Here is a 13,557-nt window from a genome sequence, read left to right as displayed (position 1 = left end):
TGTTGTTTTAAAATGATTTGGTCGGCACTGTTCACAGTTTTAAAAAGACGCGTTATGATTTTTTAACACTGTATTGTCTTTTTTTTCACACACACAAACGTTTCAGACCATATCATTACTATAATGCAAATAAGTCTGATACGACCTGGAAAACCTTAATATTTTTGTAAGTTTTATGAATTTATTCGCTTTGATGAAACCAGTTTAAATAAAGAAGATTTAATTAAAGAAAGAACTCAAAGCATAGAATTTTCTTTATTTCAAAAAAAAATATGCAATATTTGACAGACAAGAATTGTGTCAACTAGTTCATCAGGACGAACACTAAAAACTGTTTTAAATCATATCCGCACCAGATATCATCAAAATCAATGAAATGTTCGTCATCATCGATCTTAGTATCATATTCATCAAATCAACCAAATCAACATGAGGTTGACGAATACGAACACTAACTCCGCCGTTCGTGGTTGTAAACTTTCTCGCCGTCAAACGATCGCTGCTTACCCTAATGACATCCACAAATGTAATGTGATCGTTTCCTTCCAATCTTTTAAAAATCCACGGTCTGCGATTTTCCAACGTGAACCATTTCCCATTTTTTCATACAGACCCTCAATCTTGGAATTAGGATCCTAGGGAAGGGAGAGAATAATGTATTGATTGGCCAATGTCAAACGTATTCTTGATAGAATATTGGCTGAAATAAATCTCTGAACTTTTGTTTTTAAAATTCAGTGCATTTTTGAATTTTTTCCTCTAGACAGTAATAGCCTCTTACAAAATTGTTCTCAGTCTCTCCGACGCTTTGCCGACATTGAAAAAGAGAGAGAGAGAGAGAGAGAGAGAGAGAGAGAGACAGACAGACAGAGAGAGACAGACAGAGAGAGACAGAGAGATTGCTAGTCCTTACTGTTTAGGTTTTTTTTGGGGGGGGGGGGGTGATTTTCTTTTGAGGTTGTGCTATTTATAGTTGGTGATTTGCCAGTCTACAACCAGGACTCTGCTTTCAGCAAAGCCCTGTTAAAAATATGAAATTTAAGAGTTTACATGTAACAACATTTATAGAAATACTATTGCACCAGATAGCTACATGAAACCAGTTTAAGATTGAATAAATATAATGGTATTGTACTAAGAATGTTTATTTAATCTTTATTCAAAAATTCCTCTGAACGAAAATCCCCATGTGGTATATAATTTAAATCTCAAAAGAAAATCACACCAAAAATAACGAACAGTGTAAAAATAAAAGCTTCCGCTATAACTAATAGTTACACAGATAATCATATTTTGTGAAATATAATGTTTTTGGGTTTATTATTGTGAAAAATTTAGCGAGAAGTGTTCATATTAATTACGTGTTTTAAAAATTTAGGTATGCATGTTGCGTTATTCGAACCTATGTTAATACAGTGTATATTTACTTTCATGGACATTCGGTCAATACAAATCGAAATTACATGCAGCGAAAAAGGAAGTAACACAGCCATGAAACCATTGCAAATCTATTACAGGCAAATTCCATTAATGAAAGGTTTGATATATAATGGTTTTACCATTTACGCCATTTTAAATGCTTCCAAAAATCATCCTTTTATCATTTTCAAAATACCACTGATAAGAGTTTGAAAAAAGGATGACAAATGAAACACTTTGGACAAACGAAGGCTTTGGGTGTTCAAAATACTGGAGGAACAAGGTCACGTCGATTTCATTAGTGTTAAACAAGTAAGCCTTAGTCATCTTAACGCGCAGCAAGACCGATTTCTTATTTTAATCAACTCCATGGGTAATTATATCATGCAGTGTTATTTGGTTAGGAATTCGCTTCATAGAATTGATTTGAGGATAAAAACAGGAGTAACAAAATTTCTTATAATTTATTAAAGCTATACACGCTATAATTTGCGTCAATTTTGAATAAAGGGGAAAATGTATGTGTTTGATTACTAATAAAAGTTACCTTTATGCTGTTAATTATAATGCTCAATTCGGTCACGTAACAAATATATCAAATATTAAACAATAAAAAAAATTTATTTTCCTGCCAGGAAAGTAATGCCTCCTCGTGAATATCAATCTATCACGTGATATCGACAGCTAAATTTAGCCTATCATACCAAAACTGGTGAAGGGTTAACATCTTCATAATTGTGATAGTTTCACAAAGGAAAGGATATTTTCAGTAAAGCATAAATTTGTCCGATATACGAGTACAAACAAAAGAAAAAAATACAAGCCTGTGAGTAGATATAAATACTGCCTTTAAAAAAATGACGTAGACCTGTGTTTTTCCCCTATGTGCTATTTATAGATCCTATAAGTGTTAATGCAGAAGTAAGGGTATCATGAATGACAAACGTATTTTACTCATTATACATGTATGTATTTCAAATTAACAACTGTTAAGCATATTAAAAATCAAGTTGGATACTTAATTAGGCAAACAATAACGAGTACCTAGTTCTCCGCGGACATGCGCAATGAGGTCGGTTTGCTCTTCCTTTATCAATATTCATGAAAAGGTATATTTTCCTGGCAGAAAAATAAACAATTAAAAATCTATATCTTTGTAACGAGATGGAATTCACCATTGTAATTTACAGATTAAGGATAACTTTTATAAGTAGACAAACACATGCGTTTTCACTGTCATTCAAAATTGACGTAAGTTATAGCGTGTATAGCTTTAATTGCTCTAAATCGTAATTGTTACGGCCAAAACTTGGAAAAAACTTGAAAAGACTTGTTTCATTTTGTAAAAAGAAGAAGCGATTAGTAACTGACAATTTTTCATGCGAAAAAAGAATTACAAACAGTAATGGTCTTCAGATAAATTTTGCTATAAAATCATCCTTTTATGGGACATGGAATTAACTGTCAAATATTACCAAGGAGGTAGATATGGAACAGCCACTTGTACTGCGCAGTATCTTCACAATACTTAAAAATTTATGTGAAACATTTTCTTATTTGGATGCATGCCAAATCATAATCAAAGTACTAAAGCACTGAAAACCGGACTCTTGACGTGTCATTACGCAAATTGTGTAGTATGGACTGGCAATCTCTCTCTCTCTCTCTCTCTCTCTCTCTCTCTCTCTCTCTCTCTCTCTCTCTCTCTCTCTCTCTCTCTCTCTCATACTTTCAATGTCGGCAAAGAGTCAGAACAATTTTGTAAAAAATTTTGTGAAAAAATCAAAAGTGCATTGAATTTTAAAACAAGAGTAATAAATTAATTCCCCATTTTTTCGATATGCAGCCGAATACCAATGCTTTGTATAGTGGTTAATGGATATCCATGCGCATTACATACACTGTATGTGTCCAAAATGCATAGTTTTTTTTATTTTAAAACACGTAATTAATATGAAACCATGCATGGCTTAAGTTCCATACTCGTGTAATGTGATCATATTCAGTGGTGCAGCGTCCACAAAGGCAAAAAGGCATTTGCCTACACATAATTTTGTAACGCAAAATTTAAAATATATTTTAAAAATTTTAAATCTAAAACAAAGTTATTAACATAAACTCCGTTGCGTGTCCACAAAACTTTCCAGTTCAAAAAAGCGGCGATTCATATTACAAAAGACGAAAGTGTTAACTCAAACCAACGAAAAGCTAAATTTGAGGGTTTTCTTTTCACTTAAAACCTTAAACTCCTGGCAATGTTTGTATATATTCGTTAAATTCAATCGATCACATTTTCACTTTTGCGATTATACTGAATTTTATGAAAGGAGATGATTATAAACATGGTGTGGTCCAATCCCTATATTGAAATAGATTATTTAACGCGGTCATGCCTGTGAAATCAAAAGATTTTTTAATGATTTTGAGCTGAAAACATGTATATTTTATCAGTTATGATAAAGAAATTGATATAGAATTACATATGGTTTTTTATTTTGTTTACATAATAGTAAAAGTGTGGATTTGATTCTCTTAAATTACATTAACAAAATATAGATTTAATTTGATTATTTCCAAAAGGATAGACTGAAAATAGAAACTACAAGATTTTAAATTAACATAATTTTCCCGTAAGACAAACATTACTAATTTGTTGAAACTAACAATTTTCTACTCTCAGAAGTTGTAGTTTTGTGTCCTTTTGGGAAAATTCTTCTAGGGATGTCCCCTAACTCCCTTCCGGGAGGGGGATACCCCCTCCCGCACCTACCCCCTTCCGTCCTACGCACGTCACTGAAACGTTCGACTTCAATTGGTGGCATACTCATATAAATGGGCCACGCTACGCCAATTATATTGCGTGTTTTTAAACAATCACGATATTTGTGTATGTAAAACAAGCTTTGTGAATTTAAAAAATATTGATTATCTCAAAGAATTGGTTTTAAAAAATAATAATTCTGTGATAAGTTCAACTTGACTGTTCTAAATCTGTAACATAAAAATCAAATTCAACTAGTTTCGTTTCGATAAGTGGTTTCCATTTGAAAGATATTTTTGATACTTATGTTTAAACCCTATTTGGCTTGTTGATACAAATTACGTGACGAATTAATACACTGAATCAAAATCGAAAATAGAAGTTTATGAGCTACCCGTAACAGTTACAGGATGAAACCTTCAGAGATTTACTACAGCCAAGACTCTATCAAGGAGAAGTTTGACAACGGACACACAGTTTATTCTACCTTCAGTGTATGCAAGAAACACCAGTATGTGATTAATAAGATTCCAAGAATTAAGGTCTGCAAGAAAGATGGGAAATTGTATACTTTGGACAACCATCGGTTGTGGGTGTTCAGAAAGCTAGAGGCAGACAGACATATCAAGGATGTTAAGGTCATACAGGTGGGCAAAGATCGTCTGCCGGCAGAGAAATTCACCACCAAGAATGGCGGCGAGAGTGTCGACATTCGACAACCCTATGCTGAATCAGATGATGACGACGATTATTGAATTCTCAATGATTTATATTGAGGAATTTCAGAGAGACATTTGAATTGAAAACTTCGTTTTTGATGTGTAAATATATGAATTTTTTTTTATTGTTGGCTCTATTACCGTTTATGACTCATCATAACCAAATATGTATAAAATATTTGTACAAAGTCTACGTTGATATCATTTGTTTTGTAATAAAAAATTATTTCGCATATTTGTTATACATATAATTCATAACTGTGTAAATAAAGGAACAGATTACCATATTCTCTTTTCAAGTGTATGATGACATGATTTTGTAAAGTTTTTTTATGACTACCGGTATATAATAAAGTTTGTTTGTTATATTTAATTGAGTATGTAAATTTGTTGTTGAGGGGTACCAACGAAATACATGAATATTGAGCCACAACGGATTTAAATGATTTCACAATATTTTCTAATTTAAAATAAATGTTAGTTTAAATCATGCTCAAATTGCTATAAAAATTAAACTTTTTAAGGCAATATTTGCAAATGTGCGTAATGCAATCGGCGTATATGTATACAATATCAAATGGCATGTATGTTTGCTTTTCGTGAAAAAAATGAACAGTGGCAAAACATATGACTAATTTTACAATTTTGCATATATTAAGATGAATATTCAAAAAATATGAACTCACTCAATAATGAAGAGAACAAAGCAGCTTAAAGATGATATACTTGTACACTTGAATTACAAAGGGGAAAGTTTGAACAAAAACAGGAAGAGGGTAGTGGTGATGGAAAAGATGTCAAGGTTTCTGAACACCCACAACCGACGGTTGTCCAAAGTATACCATTTCCCGTCTTTTTTGCAGACCCTCATTTTTGAAATCTTATTAATCACATACTGCCTTTTCTTGCATACACTGAGGGTAGAATAAATTGTATGTCCGTTGTCAAATTTATCTTTGATAGAGTCTTGGCTGTAATAAATCTCTGAAGGTTTCATCCTGTAACTGTTACGGGGTTACACGTTCTTTTAATTTGGATTTTGTTCAGTGCTGTAATCAATATTTCATACAGTGGATCAACTCTTTTCAAAGATCCGTTTTGGAAATAAACTTTTTCGGTAGCAAGTAAAATTGGTTTTTCCTGATATGTTTTATAAATATATCAATAAATTTGACGTGTTTAGTTTCGGTTTTAAAACGTGGTCTTCATTTGAATTTTTAAAATTTTTGTTGTTGGATTTAATCCTTTGTGTAAAATACACAAGCATCATGTTTGTCAATTTTCTTTTCACTTGCTAAAGTTTGAGACAAGATCAATATCTTAATGTAAGTTTTTTATTTGCTTAATAAATCCAGTTCATATAAAAAGGAAAATAATAATTACAATTTCAAAGCTCAGAATTTTTTATTTCAAAACAAAATTTAACAGACAAGAATTGTGTGTGATTCCATGCACAATCAACTGGTTCGTCAGTACGAAAACTAAAAACTGTTTTAAATAATATCATTACCAGAAATCATCAAAATCATTGGAATCATCGCCATCATAGAGCAGTCCATCATCATATTCATCATAATCATCTAAATCATCTCGAGGTTGGCGAATTCGAACACTTACTCCGCCGTTCGTGGTTGTAAACTTGTTTGCTGTCAGATCATCCTCACTGACTATATCGACATTCACATCTGTGATGCGCCCGCTTTCTTCCAGTTTTTTGAAAACCCACAGTCTGCGATTGTCCAAAGTGTACCATCTTCCGTTTTTCATACAGACCCTTATTGTTGGAATCTGACATATCGCCATCGGGTTCTGTTCACACGCTCGGAGAGTAGAATGTATGGATTGGCCATTGTCAAACGTACTTCTGATAGAATCTTGGCTGAAGTAAATCTCGGAAGGCTTCATTGTTAAAAATTTATACTTCCAACTAAATTAATTCGTGAACAGATATCTCCACAAACAAATGCTTCCGGTTAAAACAAAAAAGTTAGCTTTTCAACACTTGGCCGGTTGAATGTAAAATACGTCCGATAGTAAACCACTGGCATTATCGCTCGTTTGTTTGTTAGTTTCGATTTGTGTTCCCAGAAATGCTTATGCAATACTTTTTGCTATTTATTTTCGATTTTGATTCTATATAAGTACAATCAATATTCCGAACTGAAGTTTTATTTAAACCAGATCGTTAGTATAATAATTTTTTTAAACAGGAACGTTCCGTTCTGTTTAATTTAAATAAATAACCGGTACTACGTCAAGATGTACCTCGGTAAAAACTCGTAAATTAACGACTTCCGATCCTCATTCATGTCCGGTAGCTCTAAATTATCCGGGTTTTTTAATTCGTACCATAAGTCTGCGATTAATATAGACAATTTAATTGGTATTCTAGTGTTTACGTTAAGATCAGCTATTCTATAAAATGCTTGGCTTATTGCTTCCACGGAGAACTACTACATATAGGTAAAGGAATTTAAGCCACCGATGCATTGATACAACTTTTTTTTAAAATTTGATCTCAACTTGTACATTTACTTCATTTTATCCATCGTTGGCAAGTTTTCAATAACTTTGCAAACTGGATGAATACCATCAATAGATTTCTTTTGATTTCATTTCATTTAATAAGTTTGAAGAACAAATAACATTTTTATGTTTAAAGAATACTTTGAGAGGATCTGAGAACCTTGATGCGTTGTTAAAACCCAAAAATATTCAGTAAAAACTAAAAATCTTAACCTCTTAGCACCACAAATCCTTCATTTTAGCGAGGCTAAGGTATAGCAGCAAATGGAGTGCAAGAATTTATATGAGGACAGAGAAGAATGCAAACATTTACTTAAGAACTGTAACTATAATGAGAGTGATTCTGCCCATGGGCATCTTTTTTAACGTTAATCTTATTTTTGATGTCGAATATTGCTTTACCGTTACCACCACTAACCCCCAACCCCTGTCCTTCGCCGTATAACATTTCAATCTCAAAAATCTCAGTCCGCTCAATACATTGATAACCCTTTGGTCGGCAGTCAAAACTAAACCCATAGAAAAACACAATCCGATTTAATATAATTTTACTGGTTCAAATTGAGTCTATCTTTTTATAGTGGAGTGACAAAGATAGAAAAAGTCGCTTACTTTCGAGTTTAATGGAGCGGCATATCTCACGGCTGGATGTTATTTTTTCTTACCGTGTTCCGTCTCCAGATATTTTTGTCCAGTCGTAGAGTTTTCTCAGGTCAAATGATTTTTAAAATGCGAATAAATTGAAGATTTGAGCATTTTTTCATATTTTTTTTAACTTTCTAAATCATTCTTGCTCTCCATTATTAGAACTCAGACCAGGATATTTCCTTGATTTAACAGTTGTTACTTGCCTTGTTAGCTATCATAACGGTGAAAAAGATCTCATCTTCAACGAAACTACAGTAATACTTAATATCTGTTTTTACAATATACATAGTAAAGTTAAGACAAACCTATGAAAATATTATAAGTTTTGTAAATCGACATACTTGGTGATATGTCATAATTTTCCTTAATTGCACACTCCTTTTTGAACAGTTTTGTTCGGATTAGAGATTTCTCATCAAATCTTTCTCTAGGTGAGAACATTTGAAGTTCTGTTACTTCCGGCTAGGTCAAACAAAGAGACAAACAGATGAAAAAATATACTTCGTGTCATCAATTCTATTTGATATAAAATATTCTTATGTACCTGGACTATTTTTTGTAAGTATTGATTAATTTAAATTGATAATTAATACTTACTTTATATACATATAAAGTTATTAAAATAAATTGTTTTTCCTCTGTTTAATTTTTATGGTATTAATTTCTAATTTGTGTGTGATTGTTTTTAAATATACATATTTTACATTTTAACCTTCAAAAGCATAGGTGTTTAAAGAAAAACGTTTCATAGTACAAACAGACATTAGGGGTAATTATTTTACTTCATGTCAATATATACAACTTACAAAAACTAAATATTATAAAAATGTTTGAAATTGATAAATAATTCACGAATTTTTACAAATTATTTCAGTTTGTACATGTTTGTTTGTATTTTAGTCATTGATCTTTAACTTTTAAATATTTTAAATTTTGATCATAGAAATTTCTTCGACCGGGTGAAAATTATTATACAAATATGGACTCAATGTAGGTCAATATGCATTTATAATGACCCAGGATGACAATATTGACCGAAGATACATGGAGGATATCGACCGAGGGTTTTTTGTACATCTCCCCTTTGTTATTTCGAAGTTCAACATAAAATCTCCCCAGCAGACGATCCAGTTCTTCACACGATAGGCCTTCGAATTCTGCACTGATTTGCTTAGAAAGTAAACATTCCCGAAAAACGTTTACAGCTATCCTTGTTAATTTTTTGGTATTCTCGGCCTCAGAGTTGTTTACTATTTCTTTCAAATCTTCCTCACTGAAACTCGCAAACCTGCGAGCTTTCGTATTCGACGCCATATTTGACTGAAGCGAAAGTGAAAACGAGACAGCTCGTGCGAGTCAATATTCGCTTTCAGCGGTCATTATAAAAAAAATAATGACTTCGTATTGACCAATCAGATTACCGGATTTCACAAAAGTATATAATATTACTTAATAATTACCCGTGAGGTAGGGCGGTACATTAAAATCAAATTTTTGATGGTATTGTCAATCCACTATTAATGAAACAATCACTAGACTAGAATATTAGGCTGAATTTTTTTAAGATCTAAAACTTTTCCACCATCACAACTACCCCTTTCCTGTCTTGGTACACATTTTTTTTTTCTATTCCAGTTGTACGAGTATTTTATCTTTAAGCTCCTTTGCTGCTTTCTTTTCTGGCGTTAAGGCATGATTTCATATCATTTCTTAAATATTTATCTTTTATTTGTAATTCATGTTATTTTTATCGTATTTTGCCAAGGTCATTTACGGGTACAATTACTTTTTTAATCTGCCATAGTTTTTTTTTCACAAATAGTAGACCGACATGCCAGTTGAAATTGTATATACACCAATTGCATTACGCACTTTCGCAAATATTACATAAAAAGATTAAATTTTTATTGCTATTTGAGCATGATTTAAACTACCATATGACAATATAACAAATTATTGTGTTATCATTTAAATTCGTTGTGGCTCAATATTCATGTATTTTGTTGGTATCCCTCAGCAATGAATTTACACACTCAATTTTACATTGAAAAAAATCTTTATTGTATATTTATACAAATTTACGAAATCATGCCATCACAACTTCAAATAAGAAGATCGTAATTGTCGCCGGATGGCTTTGTGGCTCCAAAATATAAAGTCTCCGTAGGTTTATCAGGTTTTGATTTAGGTGTTATTTTGAACATTACTTTACTCAATACATTATTCTGTATTTACACTTATATTTGCACATTTTGCTGTACATAACTCTACTTCTTTACTACATATACTTTACTTTAAAACAATCATTAGACTCGTGCACGCACTTCACTTTAATATCCTAGTGTACTGAATAAATTCATTTATTTTACGGCAAGTATTACAGGCCTTACACTATAAATACATACAACACATGTTTACAATGCCACAATACACATACTTTTACTTTATACTAAGTAGTTTTCATACGAGCAAATACTCATTATCACAATTTACCTCGAAATACCTCTAAATTACTCACAGAAAATGTATAACAAGGTTATCTGGCCATTTTAGGAATAAATACGGCGTGTAATCCGTTAAAAAAAATAATAAAACCATATTTACCAAGAAAAATTGGACTCTGGTCAGAAATACTTAATATGTTACATGATGAAATGCTTTACGTGTATATGAAATGAAAGAGTTGGTTGGAAACGCCGCTCTCTCCAATTGCTACATCCAGACTGAAATCCTAAATGCACGGGATTAGAACCCGCCAAGGTAAACCAGTTGAGTGAACTTTAAACTATGGAAAGCAACTATGACAATAAATTAGTAATATTATAAACGTAAAAACAACATATATGGAAAGTAAACATGGACGTAAGACTCCCTTTATCTGCAGACTATGCGACACCATGTTTGTAGACATTTTTCAACATATCGCTTGTTCCTGCCCCTCTACTAATGACTTACGTACATACTGCTGGGATCAGATCACCAACTCCTTCGATATTCAACTCCTCAGCTATGTTAAGGGCGTCCAAACAAAAATAGCGATATTTATCACATAAAATGTTAGCCTTTGAACAATCTTGGTATTCTACTCCAAACATTTGTTAAACAAAGTGATATTTTATCGATTATACAAATTAAATAATTTGTTATCGGATGAGCAATTTTTGAGTCTCTTGGGAATACCCTGTCACGTGATACTGCTAAAAATAGATGAACCAGGAATAATACGGAAAAATGCAAAGTGCAAGGGCATAATATAAACAAATATAGTTATTTCTGTTTCTAACTTGTAAAATGAACCTTCAAAATTTCGAAAAGTGCTGGGAGCTTAAAATGTTCAAGTAAGAACAATTATTAAATTCAATGTAAACAGTGTATGAACAGCAATTTACTGGGATTTCCCGCAATTAACGCTTATTTATATGAAATGCGTTGCGACTTCATACAGCTCCAAGCACTTTTTGATATAATAGGGATACAATGGTAAGACATGGAAATTTTCAATATATTTGATCAAGTGTATGCCCTTGCACTACTGCATTTTATCTGACCCACTTCACTTTCAGCGTCATTTGCGTGCAATTCAAACGCAACACTGACTAAGATCATGATTTTAATTTTCATTCTTAAAATAATTTAACGCTGTGAATTTCACTAAAATAATGCTAAAATGTTGTTTCTGTTCACACCAATCATCATTATAAAATTGTTCAAATTGGAAAAACATAACTTCATCAGTTGCCTTTATTGGGGGGGGGGGGGTGTAAGTGTTGAGTTTGTATTTTACACATTTATGTTTCATAATAATTTATGTTACTATGCTGGTGAATAAGTTCTTTTAATGTATAATCAGGTTTACTTGTAATCATAATTGATATTTTAGTACTAATTAAAGAAGGCAAGAAGAAACAATATATCAATATTATCAAGAATTTATTTTGATAATCAACTTTACAAATACTATAGAGATTGCTTTTCTGTGACAAACTGTTCAACAAGACTAGTGTTTTCTGATTTTTAGTATTTTTCAGTCATAATGTGTAATTTATGGAAATTGACAATTCTTCTTGCACACTATATGTTCTTCTCTTCTGTCTTTTTGATATTAGGATGTAGTCCAGTTGATAAGAAAACCAATACCTGAAATGATGAATATATATCAATTTCAAATTTCATTTCAATAGATATCAATGCAAATTATTATAATAGGTTACATTAGTATCATTATCAATATGATATTAAAAACAACAAACTATGCACGAAGTTGAAGTTAGTGAGTAAAAGAAATATTTATATACATTTGTAGTACCTACTTTTTATCAACATCCCAAGAAGTGTTTTCAGTGGACCATCTACTGCCTAAGTAACCCTGAAAATGAATAATGTGTCATAATTAGCACAAGCTATTGTGTTAAAGATAACATGAAAATAAAACATTACTCTATTATTGGGGATATTATTGGCGGTTTCAATTTCAGTGATATTACAACAGGCATAATCAAATGTTTATTTTTTAAAATGTGTGGAAATTCAGTTTGAAAACACTTTAATTTTGTCTTAAATAAAATTAATTAGATCTTCATAAAAGAAGGCTGAATAAAATAACACATTTCGATTTACTTAAACAAATTACAATCTTGTCTATAATCATTCCAGATCCTCACAGTAATCTTTGTAGTGCTAGCACATACAGTGTTTGGCCATGGACTTTTTATTGTGTACTTTGAACATGGAGGAAATGCGATCTAATATTATCGCGATATGAGACCAGTAAAAAGCTACAATGAGCCTCAACGCTCTCTATGATCAAAACTTGCGAAACGCAGAACAATTACTTTGCCTGACTGAGTCACCAAACTGATGTTTGAACACAATATTACATGAAAAACAAATGTAAACAAGTAAACAAAATCGAAGCCGAGGAATTTCACTTCATTTCCGTTCCATCCAACAATATTAGGTAATATAAAACAATATCTAGGGGAAGTACAGATAAATCCTACCTTGTTCAGTTGAATCCTATGCCGATTTCTGTCCACGCTGGTTGTAAACGAGTTAAATTCCGAGATATATCACTGAAGTCCACATGTTTACTCTGATCACAGCTGCAAGCGCCGGTGTGACGTAGTCAACCTCGACACGTCATCAGACGACTTAGGAATTTCATGATTTCGCGAGATATAAAGAATAGTTTATGATTTTATTTCAATACACCTTTCTTGAACCATTCAAACCTAATAATTAATCATATTCATTTTGGTAGATGTTTGTTAATTACCGAAATACCTATATCTCGTAAAATTTCATGAATAAGGGGCGGGGCTTATGCAAATTTTTCTAAATCACACGTGGTAGAATTCTTAGACCTTCCTTAACATAGCTGAGTCTCCGCGGACCTGTGTTCCATGACTGAGGATGATATATTCTTCTTCCCTCTAGGTGAGAAATATTTCACATGGTTGTCAGAAAAAGACCTACGTGCAGTAC

At 32.1% G+C, this 13,557-nt stretch overlaps 1 protein-coding gene and 1 long non-coding RNA gene across 2 annotated transcripts; both read right to left on the bottom strand.

Annotated features, from left to right (window-relative positions):
- Positions 1-6,302: 6,302 nt before the first annotated feature.
- On the bottom strand, positions 6,303-7,074 carry LOC128190098 (uncharacterized). Its single transcript, XM_052862009.1, has one exon. It carries the CDS (start codon positions 6,802-6,804, stop codon positions 6,406-6,408), a length of 399 nt encoding a protein of 132 aa, XP_052717969.1. The 5' UTR covers positions 6,805-7,074; the 3' UTR covers positions 6,303-6,405.
- A 4,883-nt stretch (positions 7,075-11,957) lies between these two features.
- LOC128190844 (uncharacterized) lies at positions 11,958-13,270 on the bottom strand. The gene is made up of 3 exons (XR_008244392.1): positions 13,074-13,270; positions 12,384-12,439; positions 11,958-12,210 (listed from the first exon to the last, which is right to left on the bottom strand). It is a non-coding gene; the product is annotated as an uncharacterized LOC128190844 (long non-coding RNA).
- Between the last annotated feature and the right edge of the window lie 287 nt (positions 13,271-13,557).

This window comes from Crassostrea angulata, chromosome 6, assembly GCF_025612915.1.
Source record: "Crassostrea angulata isolate pt1a10 chromosome 6, ASM2561291v2, whole genome shotgun sequence".
Classification (NCBI taxonomy): domain Eukaryota; kingdom Metazoa; phylum Mollusca; class Bivalvia; order Ostreida; family Ostreidae; genus Magallana; species Magallana angulata.
This window is presented reverse-complemented; position numbering and strand designations above follow the sequence as displayed.